Source organism: Mastigoproctus giganteus, chromosome 12 (assembly GCF_048544385.1).
Source record: "Mastigoproctus giganteus isolate SK-2022 chromosome 12, ASM4854438v1, whole genome shotgun sequence".
Classification (NCBI taxonomy): domain Eukaryota; kingdom Metazoa; phylum Arthropoda; class Arachnida; order Uropygi; family Thelyphonidae; genus Mastigoproctus; species Mastigoproctus giganteus.
The window spans coordinates 53,079,739-53,095,953 of record NC_143586.1 but is presented as its reverse complement, the minus strand read 5'-3'; the positions used below and the strand labels follow the sequence as shown (position 1 = coordinate 53,095,953).

The 16,215-nt window shown below is 34.6% G+C and overlaps 1 protein-coding gene across 1 annotated transcript in view; it reads left to right on the top strand.

Annotated features, from left to right (window-relative positions):
* LOC150077062 (solute carrier family 12 member 8) overlaps positions 1–16,215 on the top strand; it is a 179,950-nt gene that overhangs the window by 105,871 nt on the left and 57,864 nt on the right. Inside the window, exons 7-8 of the mRNA XM_090386023.1 lie at positions 4,516–4,717; positions 14,349–14,436. Of these exons, the coding sequence (XP_090242149.1) occupies positions 4,516–4,717; positions 14,349–14,436 (290 nt within the window). The remainder of the gene's footprint in view (positions 1–4,515; positions 4,718–14,348; positions 14,437–16,215) is intronic.

Here is a 16,215-nt window from a genome sequence, read left to right as displayed (position 1 = left end):
TTTTAATTTTCAATTTTTTCTGATAGCAGAGAATGAATACCAGCACCTATTTTTTTTTTACAAAAAAAGCACTGCTAACACATCTCTGACATATCTGTAGAGACTAGTGGTTAAACATCTGGAAGACCCATATGAACAATAAATTGTTTGAAATTAAACTTGAACCACAACTATGGAATTCCAGCTACAAGTGAAACAGGCATGAAGAGGTAATACTGGCAAGACTACGCATAGGGCACACATACACCTGACCCACTTGTTCTTGCTCATGGGTGATGAGCAGGAACAAGTGGGTTCCTATATGCACGCATTGTTCATCACAACTTACAGTCCGGCATATCTTAGACTGCTCAATTCATTCTCACATCAGAAATCATATTTTCCACTCTCTGATGCAAATGCAAGAACCCTTATCACTAACCCACCTGTTGGAAAACAATGTTAATCTGGATGAGTTCTTTGCTTATTTTAAACAAACCAGACTATGTGAATATTTCTAAAATCAAATAAAGCAAATTTCCAGCTTCTATCCAAATACCAGAATAGACACATTTTGGCCTAAATTGCCCTTGTGTCGATAAACACACACACACACACACACAAAGTTGAAACGGCCTTGGTTAAATTCTGTTGGTGACTGAAATTGAGGGATAATTTGATCATTACAGTAATCTACCTATTTACAAAGCCATGTATTCCTCAGAAATAGTTTGTAATCAGGAGAAATTTTCCTATATGTATAACAATATAATGTGACGATGTATGCCAGAATTGTTTTCATGTCTTTTTTTTATAATGTCACTGATGCACTGGTTATTTTAAAGTATGTTGTTCTTTATGTGTATAGTGTTGGTATAGGACAATATTATGTTATACAACAGTAAAAAAAGGCAATACAACTATTGATAAGCAAACATTCCAAATTCCATAAATGATCTGTCTCCAAAGGGTTACTGGATTTAGGTGTTTGTACTCAATTTATTTATTAATTATTCAGATTTATTTTAAATTTCTTTTTCTGAACTTTTCTTGTTTCAGGCTCTAATAATGATGTTCTGTATTTCTTTATTTCCTAATAAAGAAAATATTATAATAATAACTCTAAATTTTATTTTCCAAAGATCATATTTTATACGGTTGATGAAGTTGAGCAAAAGTTTTTAATATTAAGCTTTTAGTTTGTAAATCAAATTTTGTATATCAAAAATTCTTGTTCTTAAGATCAGATGTTTATAAATCAGAATACTGTACTTATTTTTAATGAAAAGCCCATTAGATAATCAGTGTGATTTCCTCCTCTATTTGTGTTACATAATCTGTGAATGGTCCCTTAACAAATTTACTTCTCTTCTGTATTCTTTAGTGCAAAACTGTTTTTCAGATATAGTGATGTGCTGTGTCCGAAATCACGATTATACTTGGCTGGGCTATGTGATTTCAGATGTGGTACAACACTCTAAATCCAAAAAAAAACAGTTTTTACCCTAAAAATCAATGCTGGGTGTTGAAAACAACTCGAGGAGAGAATACATTGAAAGCTTTCCACATCCAGTGAGCAACCAACAGTATAAACTGAAGCAAAGGGAAAATACCATTTCCCCCACTAATTCTACTAGGAATTTTTTTCCCATTGTTTTTCTCCCATTTCCCATAGTCCTTACAATACCCCTCACTCTACTGACTAGCCCTGTTTTCTAATTCTACAAGGAATTTTCCCCATTTTCCACAATAGCTCTGAATGCTTTCAGTATTGAAATGGCCAGTTTCGGTATTGAAATGAGACCAATCTCGCAATAATCACTGACCTGCCAGTCAGTGATCATTGCGGGATTGGTCTCATTAGTTATAGAGGGTCACAGAGGATAGCATACCAATGAGGCTGGCCAACATCAGGAAGGAGTGCTCACATGAGGCATGCACCCATCCTTTGTCCCTTCTAGAGACCTACTTGACACAGTCATATTTAAGACACTCTTTGCTGTTACTTTATTCATTTTAGTATATTTTGGTGTTGAGTTTTTGCTCTAATGTGTAATTTACAGTCTAATTTTTTTTTTTGTATTAGCATGACCTAAGGAGGTTTCAAGATGGAAACTAGAACATATGCATAACTGGAAACTCTTCTGATTTATAAGTTCAATAATAATTAGATGTCTTTTGTTTTACCAATAAATATGGGGTTTTTCCAATTTTTTGGTAGAGTTTGTTATTTTTTAGATATGCAGTTACGTTTTTTTTTTTTCAATGAACCTAATTAACTGTTTTATATATATAAAAGAAATATAAATTAAAGAGGAAAAAGAGTGAAGAAACAAATAAATAACAAAGACAGAAGAGGATTATGAATGGTGGGAATATTTGTATAAAAATTAAAAATATTAGATATAAGGCAAATAAAGGTAAATTAATAAGCCAGTAAATGATAAATTTAGACTAGCATCCACTTGATAACACTGAAGCCCAAAAAATGTGAAATATCACAAAAGAGACATAATAAACTGCATTGAAATAGTACCCCGCTTCTTTACTAAATTGAAAGCAGTGAGGACAGATTATTATGAGTTGATTTATTTGCCATTTAATTTATTTAGCTGCAGTAAGAGCTGAAACTAATTTTCTAGTCAAAGTGGATGGCATTCTTTTAGATACATTTCATTTCTTGGAGAGAATTGTTAAGGAAAATAAGAGTTGCAGTGGTTTCAAAATCATCATAACAAAGAGGCCAAGAAGATAACAAAGTATTTACATAAGATGGCTTTTACATGGCAGAAGTTTGTCAAGACTAGTTGACCAGTGGAAACCACTGCTTAGTTTTTTGTTTTTTTTTAAGGAAGAGGTGATCACTCAGAAACCTCTACCTGTGGATCTGAATTTTTACACTACAAAACAGTTATAAATTTCAGAGTCCAACTCTGAAAAGGAAAGGCAGGAGAGTAATAGTGGGGGGGAAGAGAGATAGAGAGAGAGAGAGAGAGAGAGGGGGAGAGGGAGAGAGAGAGAGAGAGAGAGAGAGAGAGAGAGAGAGAGAGAGAGAGAGAGAGAGAGAGAGAGAGAATTCTGGCCATGGGGCTTAGGTTTAGCAGAAGAAGAGTTGTTTCCATTACATTATCATAAGGAACAATGAGTTTTGAAAAATCAAAATAAATCCTAAGTTGTGAAGAAATTAAATTAGTGTTATTCTTTATTCTAATTTAAACAAAGCATTTTATATACATTTACTTAATAACATGCCGACCTTTGATAAATTGAACATAAATCTTTGGACTACATCTCCTCATATTAACAATCCAAAAATTTGTGAAAACCATTTTGCTGAGAGAACCATTCCAAATATTTATGAAAAGCAATGGAGCTCTGTTGTTAAAATATTCCATTGCTTGAAGTACATTATCACTCCATTCATAACCAAAAAAGGGACCAGCAAGTTTGTGGTTGATAAAGCACTTGAAGAAAGAGATAAAAAAAAAAAAAACTTATTTTTATTTATTTATTATTATTTATTTATTTATTTATTATTATTTTTTTTGTATCTGCTGGGTACTACTTCGTCATGGATTGTTAATAAGTTTCCCTTGAAGAGTGAAGTGCTCAAAAAAAGAAAATTTGGAGGTTACCACAATTTGATATCATTGAAAATGCAAGTTTCTCTTCTATTTAAAACTTTCTGGAATTATCTCTTTTCCCTGCCTGTAAATGATTATAAAACAGAGGTAATGCTATAGATGAAGTTCAAAAGCAGTTTACAGATATTCAGATAGGTGATATATCATTGATTACTGCAACAGAAGATGATGATGTTATTACAAATTGGGCTAAGTTAACCAGTGTTCATAGAATGGATGGAATTTAAGTATGATAGAATATCTAAAGCTCTGTTGTTTATCCTTATTCCTCAACAGCAGTGTGGGAATAAGAATTAGGATAAGAGAGATAGATAGAAAAAAGTCTTGTTTTTCCAATAAATATGGGTTTTTTCCAATTTTTTGGTCGAGTTTGTTATTTTTTAGATATGCAGTTACATTATTTTTTTTTCTCAGTGAACCTAATGAGCTATTTTATATATATAAAAGAAATATAAATTAAAGAGAAAAAAGCAGAAAAGGAGAGAAACAAATAAATAACAAAGACAGAAGAGGAGAATGAGGAGGAGAAGCAAAGGACTTTAAAATTTTCCAGATAATTATTTATGATTAATTTTGAAGAAAAGTCTCTCTCTGAACATCAATCGGACAGTTCTAAAACATTATGGCTAAGGCTGGATCTCAAAGTTTTCTGATTTTTGATTTATAAAAATTTCCAGCTATGCATGTTTAGTATTGTTTATTAATTTTAGCTAGCTCTCATTAAAAATTCTGTATAACGAATGACATTCTTTCTTCATAATCATAATAATAAATGAAAATGATACAGAGATACTAGGGTCATAAATATTTCTAATTAATAAGACAGATTTAAATTTAATGAAGACTTCAGATGAACATGAGTAGAGCATAATAACCTTTTAATTTTGTTTAGAACATGGTGTAATTGGCTACGACTTGGAAATCCTTAAAAATAACACACAGCCTGATTATATGGATAAAGAAAATTGGTTTACAGTATTTGGGGTGTTCTTTCCAGCAATGACAGGGATTTTAGCTGGAATTAATATGAGTGGTGATCTCAGACATCCATCACGAGACATACCAGTTGGAACTTTGTCATCTGTGGGAACTAGGCAAGTAGTTGTTTACTAATCATTATATAATGAAGACTCTTGCTATAAATTAGTAACTGTCCTAATCAAATAATTAATTCAACTTAAAACACACTATTGCTGTGTGATGGTACAGTAAACCCTCGATTTAACGGACTAATAGGGGAGAAGGGGTGTCCATTAATGCCAAAAGTCCGTTAAATCGAATGTAACCTGGGGAGGCATTTTTTTATTGTTCTTAATGTAAAAAAAAGTTTTAATACAATATACAGTACTGTACAATATAAAATTATGTTGCAACTTTGCCTTTGATTTACGGATATCAGAAACAGTTTGTGTTTTTATGCCGTAAATTTCTCAATTAGTTCCAATTTCTGTGCCACATTTAAGTTCATACGCTTGCATTTAACTCCTCTATCACTCAATGCCATTTTAAATTGTAAGGATTGCAAAATTTTTTAATAAATAAAGTCAATTCAGAAATCACAGAAACACTCTGTATACAACCTGACCACACAATAGTTTGAGGCAGACTGAGGCCGAAACAAAGTGAGTCGGTAGACCTGCAGTTTAGTGTCCCAAGTCACATTCAACTCACAGATCACTGCTTGCTCTTATCTGTAATCTGTGAAAACAGCTATTTGAACATGTGGAAGGGATCCTCTTACCAAGAGAGGTTTAAGTTCTGCAAATTGCAGTGGCTGGAGACTAGGCACCTGCACGGTGATCTGTTTGAGGTGTATAAGGCCTTGAATGGGTTGAGTACGCTGAATTCTGATGGGATCCTTCCACTTGTTCAGATTACGAACCTAAGGGGTCATAAATTCAAATTAAGAAAAGACAGATGTAGAATAGATGTGCGGAAATTTGCCTTTAGCCAGCGGGTGCTTAATTGCTGGAACAAACTTCCATCTGTCGTTGTGGACGTTGATAGGTTGAATAAATTTAAGGAGGAACTGGACAGGCATTTGGAAGGAATGGTGTGATGATTTTTTTTTTTTTTTTTTGGCTGATGCTGCATAAGCTCATACGCATGCTTTCTTGCATCACATGGCACTACTACTACGTTTTCAGAAAGAATAAAAACAAAATCCTGAATTTGATTATAAAAATAAAAGTAGGTAATTATTAAAACAATAATGGAAATAGGTAATTATTACTGATTTTTAATTAATAATAACATTGAAGTTTTGTATAACCTAAAAAAATAATATGGTCAAGATTAATATACACATTGCTGTATTATTATTTGTCCGGTCCATTAAATCTGAAATCCGTTATATCGGGGTCTGTTAAATCCGGGAGTTTACTGTATGTTTTATTAAGTTGAATTCAGTTTTAGTAAATTGAATTTAAGTTGAATTGGTTGTGTGAATAAAACAAAATAAGTACTAGAAATAATTCAACTTAGTTTGAGCAAGGGAATTCTAATTTTGGATCCAGTATCATCTTTTGGAGTTCTCTGATTACCTGTACAGAATAAAATGTTTTAGTTTTCATATGATAGTGTGCTTTAATGAACTTCACATAAAAGTACAACCTATAAAATGGAAGTGTACCATAATAATCATCATTTAAGACATCATAAATTTAATAACAATTAATAATTATATATATATATATATATATATATATATATATAAATTCTTTATAAAGAATTGTGAAATTTTTCACTGTAATGAGTGCTTTAAAGTGTAGTAGTAATGTAATTTTTTTTTTTTTAGATGTTTTTGGAAATATGTAATTCTTGTTTATTCTTATAGATAAATGACTGATGTGAAAAAAAGATTTATACAAATTTTTTCTGTACTTTTGCTGGTTGCATTCTGCAAGTTTTTGAAGGGTCTTAGTCTAATCAGTCTAATCAGAAGAAGAGCTCCACATCTAAACTAGGCTTGTGGGATCATATAGTGTAACCTATTAATAGGTGCCATCTATATGGCTACTGAATGAATGAGGTTGGGCTGCCAATATGGGACTAAGCTAACCAAACTGGATAAATTATAACTAAAATTTGCATCATTTGCTAAAAGTCCAAGAGCTCCGTGTTACTGAATTTGTGGTTATGGAGGTATATTATATATATTAAGAGAATCACATAGGAGACTGACAAGGAAAGCTACAATAACAGGAAAATACTTTATTTCCCTGTACAGTTTCTTATAGGCCTAATGATTCTGATGAGTACAATAAGAAACTGTACAGGGAAATAGTGGGCCAGTAAATCAGAGAGACTTATAATGGGGGATTTTAAATTCCCAGATATATAGACTGGAATTTATGGATTGGTCACTCACACACTAGCAAGGAGTTTGTGGATTTATTGGATGATTGTTTTCTACATCAGCATGTTCGGGAGGCAACTAGAGTGAGTAATACTCTTGATTTGATTATCAGTAGTGATTCTTCATGCATTAAGAATCTGCAGATAAAGGAACCACTAGGTGGCAGTGATCACAGTGTGCTGAAGTGGGATTTACTCAAAGAGGTAACTACCATCAGGGGTAAAGGGAAGGGTTTTTGCTTTCGTAAAGGTGACTATGGTGGTCTGAGACAGTATTTAAATTCTATATAGTGAGACCAACCGATGATGTTACAAACAGCAAATTCAAATTGGGAAGCATTCAAAGAACTTATCTTGGAAGCTACTAGGCTTTACATACCAACTAAGAAATATTGTTCAAGGTTTAGGCCTAAGTGGATGTCAGATGAACTAATGAGACATATGGCAGAGAAGAAAAATGCATGGGATACATATAAATTAATGGGTGACATGGAAGCCTATGATAGATATAAGCTGGTCTGTAACCAAATCACAAAGGAGATTATGAGAAATCGTTTGCAAAGGATGCAAAGAAAAACAACAGAGTTCTTTACCTATGTAAACTCTAGAAGGAAAAGGATGAATCAGATTGGTCCACTGGATATTGTTGGATCAACTGTTGATGATCCTGCTCAGGTGGCTAACAAACTGAGTAAATGAGTATTTTGCATCTACATTCACCCACGAGGAGTTATTCAGGGAGGGAAATGCCGGACATGAGTTAAACTCTGGCAGTCAGTTAGATGATTTTGTAATAACTGAGAGGAAAGTGGAGGAGAAATTGTTGAAGATAAACATAAAAAAGGCACCTGGGGTGAATGGGATCTATCCAGTTATATTAAAGGAGGCAGCAAAGAAGTAAGCAAACCCTTAGCCATAATTATGAGAGCTTCTTTGGACTCAGGAGAGGTACTCATGGACTGGAGATGTGCAAATGTGAACCCCAATTCACAAAGGAGGATCAAAGGGCAACACAAGTAATTATAGACCTGTTAGTTTAACTTCTGTTCCAGGAAAATTAATGGAGACACTGGTTAAAGAAGCACTGCAGGATCATCTAGACAAGACTTCAGTTATAGCTCGGACACATCATGGTTTTGTTAAGGGAAAGTCTTGCCTGACCAATTTCATTGAATACTATGATGTGGTCACAAAGGAACTGGATGCAGGGAATAACTTTGATATCATATATTTGGATCTTAGAAAGGCTTTTGATACTGCTGAACAAATTGGAGCAGTGTGGCATTGGAGGCAAATTGCTGCTATGGATAAAGGGATGGTTGAGTGGGAGAAGACAGAGAGTGGTAATCAGTGGATGCTGCTCTTCGTGGACTAATGTTATTAGTGGAGTCCCTCAGGGTTCAAGCATAATGTCCAAGTTTGCATACGATATGAAGGTTGGCAGGGTTGTTAAGGACACTAATGACAGTACGCTGCTGCAACAGGATCTAGAAAAGTTGAGCAGGTGGGTTGAGAGGTGGCAAATGAAGTTTAACATTGACAAATGTAAAGTACTACATATGGGAAGTAGTAACCCCAGAGTGACGTATCAACTGTGTTGTACTACACTGACAGTAATAGAGAACGAAAAGGACCTGGGGATAATTGTGCAGGCAGATATGAAGTTTTCTGAGCAGTGCAGATGGTCTGCAAGAGTAGCTCATAGTGACTTGTCAATGATATAAAGGAATTTTTCTAGCAGGGATAATGTTTGTTTGTTTGTTTGTTATTTGGTTTTTAGGAGCATTAGCAACTAAGGCCATATTGCTCCAGGGATATGCGGTGGTCATTTCCTGACCTTTCCACATCCTCCGTATTTGGTGGTCACGGGCTCGAACCTCGGTCTAATCAAGAAGCGTGTGCTACGGAATGCCGCTCCTGCCCACCTGGCTACAGAGGTGCCAGGGATAAGGAGGTGATTATCCCCTTGTATAAGGCAATGGTCTGGCCACACCTTGAGTACTGTACACAGGGGCGCCTCCGTAGCCAGGTGGGAAGGAGCAGCAGTGCGTAGCACACGCTTCTTGATTAGACCTGGGTTCGAGCCCATCACCACCAAATACGGAGGATGCGGAAAGGTCAGGGAATGACCACCGCATATCCCCGGAGCAATATGGCCTTAGTTGCTAATGCTCCTGAAAAAAAAAAAAAAACTGTACACAGGTCTGGAGACCTCATTTTAAGAAGGATGTAGAGCTGTTGGAACGAGTACAGAGAAGGGTAGCAAGATTAGTGAATGGAACAAAGGGTTGCTCTTACGAAGAAACGCTTACGTTTTGCAAATTACAGTGTCTGGAGACTAGGCACCTGCGAGGTGATTTGATTGAGGTGTATAAAGCCCTGAATGGTTTGACCATGCTCAGTGCTGATGGGATTCTTCCTCTTGCTCAGAATACCTGAGAGGGCATAAAGTCAAATTCAGGAAAGACAGATGTAGGATAGATGTGTGGATGTTTGCCTTTAGGTAGTTGCAGGTAGTTGGTTGGTAGAACAGACCTCCATCCTTTGTTGTGGAAGTTGATAGCCTAAATAAATTTAAAGCTGAGCTGGACAGGTATTTGAAATAGGAGCGTTTTTTTTTTGTGTTTTTTTGGCTGATGCTGCATAAGCTTGCTTTCTTGCATCATATGCCTCTACTAATGTTAATAACATTTTAAAAGCAACCCACTCTTGAAATTTCATACACAGGTAGATATTGTAAAAAGAAGATATGTAAAAAAAATAAATAAAATAAAAAAAATATTAGACTATATATATATATATATATATATATATTTATATAAGCTAAATTAAAATAGGATATTGCCAGTAGCAGTTCATTTTCACTCTACTGGTTTAGTAGAGTGAAAATGAACTGAACCAAATAAAATACCAATAACAGAAAAATATAAGGGGAGTAAAGAAGGAAAGGATAGTGTTGAAGCAACGTTCCTAAAATAATTTAGAAATTAAGCCAATTAAAAGAAATTTAGTGGCGCCCTCTATTAAGCACACATTTCCGAATTATGTGAAATCTCACTAAGGTGGAAACGTAAACTAACAACATTACATGACCAAATAAACTGAAAATTAATAAAATAAAATAGACTGGCCATTATGCCCCATCTTAGTGAGATTCCACCTTAGGGCGATTTCACATAATTTGGAAACGGGTGCCATCGAGGGGCGCCACTAAATTTCTTTTAATTGGCTTAATATCTAAATTATTTTAGGAACATTGCTTGAACACTACCCTTTTCTTCTTTACCCCCCCCCCCCCTGTTATTGTTATTTTATTTGGTTCAGTTCATTTTCACTCTACTGGTTGGCCATGCTACTGGCAATGTCCTATTTTAATTTAGCTTATTATAAGCAACATGTAGTGGATTGTGCTTTTCTGCTGCCACTGATGTTAGCAACATTCATACATTATAATAAGTAACAGAAAATGATTGAAGGCAAATATGTAAGTTTTCTTATCCCTGTTACATTTGCTATGTAGTTTTCATTAAAACACCCTTAAATTTATTTTTAGAATATGAGGGTGCAGATGTACAGTTTACTTGCTGAAATGTAGATTACTGATTGAAGCACAAGTTATATTTGTGCTATGTATATTTCATTGCAAACTAAGTATACTTGAGCGGGTCTTAAAATCATGCAGTGAAAATTTAGTAACAAACAAACAAAAGTAACAAACTTTTTGAGATTTATGACTTTCTGGAAGAAACTGAAGTAGTTATTACAATCAGTGCTCAATTTTTCAGACAATTGATGGTGCTTAGCTTTCTATTTCCAGAGAAATTCCTTGTTTGGGAGCTAAATTTTTCTATTTGTTTCAGGAGAAATTTTAAAGATTTTGACTGACTTTCCTGTTGGCTGCACAGATTCCATGGCTGTTTATTCATTATAGATCAACCAAGAATCTACAAGAATGTTATAAAAACTGAACAGAATGTAACCAGATGTTCTGTTCAGTGCTGATAGTAGACGTGTTTTTCTTCAACAAACGAGAGAGAGAGGGAGGACATTTAGCTTACAGTTTGCACATTGTAGATGTAGGAGAGCAAGTAATCTATAAATCTCTGTCTCGCTTGTTGTTTGTAAAAGATCATTTATGATTTTTGAGTATCAGCTTCATACCTTGCATGTAATGTGACAAACTTTGATTCTGTTCTTGATGTGGAAATGTTTCTTAAATCTCAAAATCCATGAGTATAAAGCACTGAAATTGCTTAGTGTCCTCTTCAATTGAGAATGCATTACTTAATGCCTACTTGCATATATGGTGATCACACGTGGCACATTTTTCTTACCTCATTTCTACAAAACAAGAATACAGCAATACCTCGCTTAGCACGGCTTCAAACAGCACGGGTTTCACTATAACACAGTTTTCAATTAAGTTAAAGTCTGCGACAGGGCCTTTGGTATTGGGTTCCATAATAGTCGTAAAGTTTGTTTTATGACTATAATGTTCCATCGCCTCGAAAGCTCCTGTTTGTTTATATTTTTGTATCTTAACTTATAATAAATTTATTAGTTTTCAGAGGAAGAAATAAACTTTGACTAAGTAAGTAAAATTTATAGTAATAGCTCACTCCATATATATGCTGCATTGTCATAGCCTAGGTATGTATACATATATGTTTGTTTGTTTGTTTGTTATTTGGTTTTTAGGAGCATTAGCAACTAAGGCCATATTGCTCCGGGGATATGTGGTGGTCATTCCCTGACCTTTCTGTATTTGCTGGTCACGGGCTCGAACCCTGGTCTAATCAAGAAACGTGTGCTACGTACTGCTGCTCCTTCCCACCTGGCTACGGAGGTGCCGCATACATATATGCTGTGGTGCCAACTCTATTGTCTCACATGCACGTGCCAATAGCTCTCCTCAGGCAGTCAGCAGCAGAAATGTTCAATGTTCAACAGTGTTCCGTCCTGGGGAGACAAGATAGTAACTTTTCAAACTTTTTATTTCACAATTTATTTTTTATCCCTTTAAATACGAAACAATGAGTGAAAAAAATGAAAAGTAATGAAAGCGGTGGAGCTTCTAAATGTAAATGGCTTACATTAGGAAAAAAAACTTGATATTACCAAGTGCCATTAAGATGGTGCATCGTATGCTAAAATCGCCGTGAAAATGGAATGAATGCATTTCATAAAAAAAAGTGCATTTCATGAAAAAAGTGAGGATTTTTATTACTCCATATCCTGCCATTTTGACTATTGATAGTCAGTTAAGTGGAACCAAGCTTCATCATTTAGAAAACATCATTAAGAATACCAATTCTGTTTGAGTCCATAAAGACATGAAACCAGTGATGATGCAGTCATTTTTCTTATCAAGTTCTTCAAATTCATGCATTACATGAATGTGATAGGGATGGAAGCCGAACTTTTTTAGCAGCCCTTTGTGTACTTGAATGAGACAATTGTTTGCATTGCAAATTCAAAGAAACAGGTAGCCTCAAGTCTGCTCAGTGAATTTTTGTGTGACTGCAATAAATGTTGAATAACATCAAGTTTTTCTTTGCTTAGCAGTGAAGAGTGGGGTGTTCTTTTTTTAGTCAGCAATGCTGTTTTTAATGAAAACAGGTTACTAATTGTGAAATTGTTTTATTTTTATTAGTGATATGGGATATTTTTTGTGAAATTCGTCTTTGACATTCACTTATTAGCATTAGTAGAGGCATATGATGCAAGAAAGCAAGCTTATGCAGCATCAGCCAAAAAAGAAAACACTCCCATTTCACCGCTCCGTTCATTTCAGATACTTGTCCAGCTCAGCCTTAAATTTATTTAGGCTATCAACTTCCACAACAAAAGATGGAAGTCTGTTCCACCAATCAACTACCCGCTGGCTAAAGGAAAAATTCTGATTTCGAATAAAAGTATTGTTCAAAATTATTGTTGAAATGTAATCAAGAAATGTTGTGATAGCTTTGTCATGAACAAATCAGTATAGATATATTTTTGTATGTGTAAACTAATAACTATTGTTCTATATTCAAAGTATATAGTGTCACTGATGTGGATCTGTAATTATTGCATATGGTTACCAAAATGAGAAAAATTAGTCTGTTTAATTGTGGTTTTGCACATTTGAATTTCCCAGTATTAACCAGTAGCTGCACTCAACGCTCCTCAAGCCGAATCTTTCAGAGATGTGACATTTATTCTTTTCTCATGAAAATCATAAGTGTACTTTTCCCAAAAAAAAAGTGATGGTCAGTAATGGAACATTTTTGGTAACACTTTCCCAATCAGGACATAAAAATACAATTAAAATCAGCTAACTTCACACTAAGAAGGAAATGAGTGTTATACACACTAACTTGTTAGCAACTGTTATTAGTTTTACTGTAACAGAAAATGGAGTTAGGTTTTGATGCAAGCCAATTGTGACATGCTTTCTTCTTATTCCAAACAGTCTCAGTATATTTGTTGGAAAAATCATGGTTTAGATAATTGATAGGAATACAGGGAAGGATAAAGAATTTTATCCCTACAAGAATAATTTTGGCAGTAACAATATGAGCAAATATTATGATCAAAAGACTTTGAGCAGTGTCCGACCAAGGTGAAGAGAAATAGAAATTACATGGATTATTCCAGTTGACATTGGTGTGATCATTACACCAATGTCAACTGGTGTATGCAGTGCTTCTCAACCTTTTATCATTCATGGACCACTTCAAGCATTCTTTACTCACCGCAGATTTCCAGGTAGGATTTATTTACAGGGAAATTTTAAAAGAAAGAAAAATTTATATGTTGTCATAATTTTTTATTGAAAAAATGGATTTAAAATTTTAATGTGATGGTTGTGCCTGCTTTCTTTTACAAAATTCATTTTTATTTGGGTCTACTTACAATAAAATTTACCTTCCCACGGACCACCTACAACCAACTCACGGGCCACAGGTTGAGAAACACTGGTGTAATGCTAAATGGCATAAGGCTCTATTGGGGAAAAATAATTGCCACAAAGTTGGCTAAGGATATGTTCTCAAATTATAAAAAGTTAGTTGTAAACTGACTACAAAAGAAATTTGCTTTAATCAACGGAAAGCCACTTAACTCTTGGAACAACTTTCCACTTAATCTTGTAGAACAGAAGCTGGGTTGAGTTTAAACTAAACATAAACTAAATTACTTTGGTGTATGCAGTATTGCAATAAGATAACAAAATTTTTATATGAAACTAACTTATCCACTTCCCACTCATTCTTTGTTTAACTTGCATTTGGAGGTGGGACCGAAGAAATAATTATGGTTATATCAGTCTGTTAGCTGTAATTTATGTGGAATGTTTTGTAAATCTGATGTTTTTTTTTTCTATAGCCTTTTCTTATATCTTTTATTTGTACTTGGCTTGGGAGCCACATGTGAAAGGAAAGCACTTCAAACTGATTTTCTGATTGCTGAGAAGGTAAGATAAGAAATATATATATATTTTGCCAATTTTGTAATTATTTATCTCTTATTATATATATATATTTTTTTTGCTATCTTCTATCCTGTTTTATCGCTATCTCCACTCCCCCCCACCCCATTTTTCTGCCTTGTTTCCACTTTCTTGTTATTCAATATATACATATGGAGAGAGATATTTTGTTTCATTAATTGACTCTTATAAGTTTTTTTTTTTTTTTTTTTATCAGGTTATTAGAAACATTTTCATTGTGTTAAACAGATGACCATCTCCAGTTTAGGTGTACCAAAAATATCTGGGTTAATGTATAGAAGTGGGTACCCCTTCCGATTGATAGTTACAAGTAAGTGATTGACATGCCTAGCCCACTATGGTTAGTCTTAGTTATGGGTGTTTATCCTCCCCATGCTGCTGTTTTTAAATCAGGAGCTTATTTTCCGATTTTAAAACAGCAACGAGGGACAGGATAAATATCGTAAGATTAATCATAGTGGACTGGGTGTGTAAATCACTACTATTCACAACAATCAATCAGAAAGGGTACCTGCTTGTAAACATTAACCAATATCTGAATAATTCCAGAACTTTTTTAAGCATTCAAATGAAGAGGAGAGCAATACAGCTCTCTTCCTGACCAAACTATTTTATTTATAGTCATTGACATTTTTACATTAATTGATTTGCTTGCAGTTTTTTTTTTTTTATGTCAAAGGTTTTTTAGTTTCTAATTTACTGAATTAAATACTCATGCATGCATACCAAATAATTCTTCATCAAATTACTAGAATTATAAATGAGCTAATCTTAATTACTTTAAAGAATTAATCTCAAGTAAGAATATTACTAATTTAAATACTTCACAACTGGCAAGGTTTCTTGACTCTGTGTTGATTCCTGTCATCATCCCGTCATCAACCTTTGCCAGGGGCAAAGGTTGATGACGTTGTAGAGCAGATATCATCTTTTAAGGGCACAAAAGGTGATATAGTTGTACACGTTGGCACTAATGATATTAAGAGTAGGAGACCAGCGGAATTACTTAACAAGTACAGGTCACTGTTGAAAAAAAGCCGTGAAGTAGGGTTGAATTTGAAAGTGTCTGCAATTCTGCCCAGACACGATAGGAGGGAGTATATGATGAGAGCCTTGTCGATCAATTCAGCCCTGGAAAGAATGTGCAAGGCTCAAGGGGTAGAATTTTTTTCAGCCTGGAATGTACTTGTTAACAGGAGAGATTGCTTCTACAGGGATGGGATACACTTAAATAGAAAGGGTGCAAGAATATTTGCTGATGCTATCGAGGCAGTGTTAGGTGGGTCGGAAAACTGCTAGCTTGGGGGGAGACAAAGACTAATGGGTTAACAGTAGCCACTGGCAGAGGTGAAAGAGATTCTTGCACTGCTTCTATTGGAATGAGCAGAAGCCTGAAAAACAAGATGCAGGATATTTCAGAGACTGCTGGAAGTCATTACGGTACAAGTAAACACATGGGTTGTGTTAGGGTAGCTAAGAATAGAAACAGGTGCATGTATACTTGCGTGTACACCAATGCTAGGAGTTTAGTAAATAAATTTGATGAATTTGAGGTACTGCTCAAAACATCAAAGGGAGATATTGTTGGGATATCAGAGACGTGGTGTCACACAGATATAAGGAATGCAGAACTGGAATTTGGGGAGTACAATGTGTATAGAAAGGATAGACAGGACAGGAGGGGAGGAGGGGTTATGCTATTAGTTAAAAAACACATAAAATCCAAGGAAGTGAAGCCAGTCG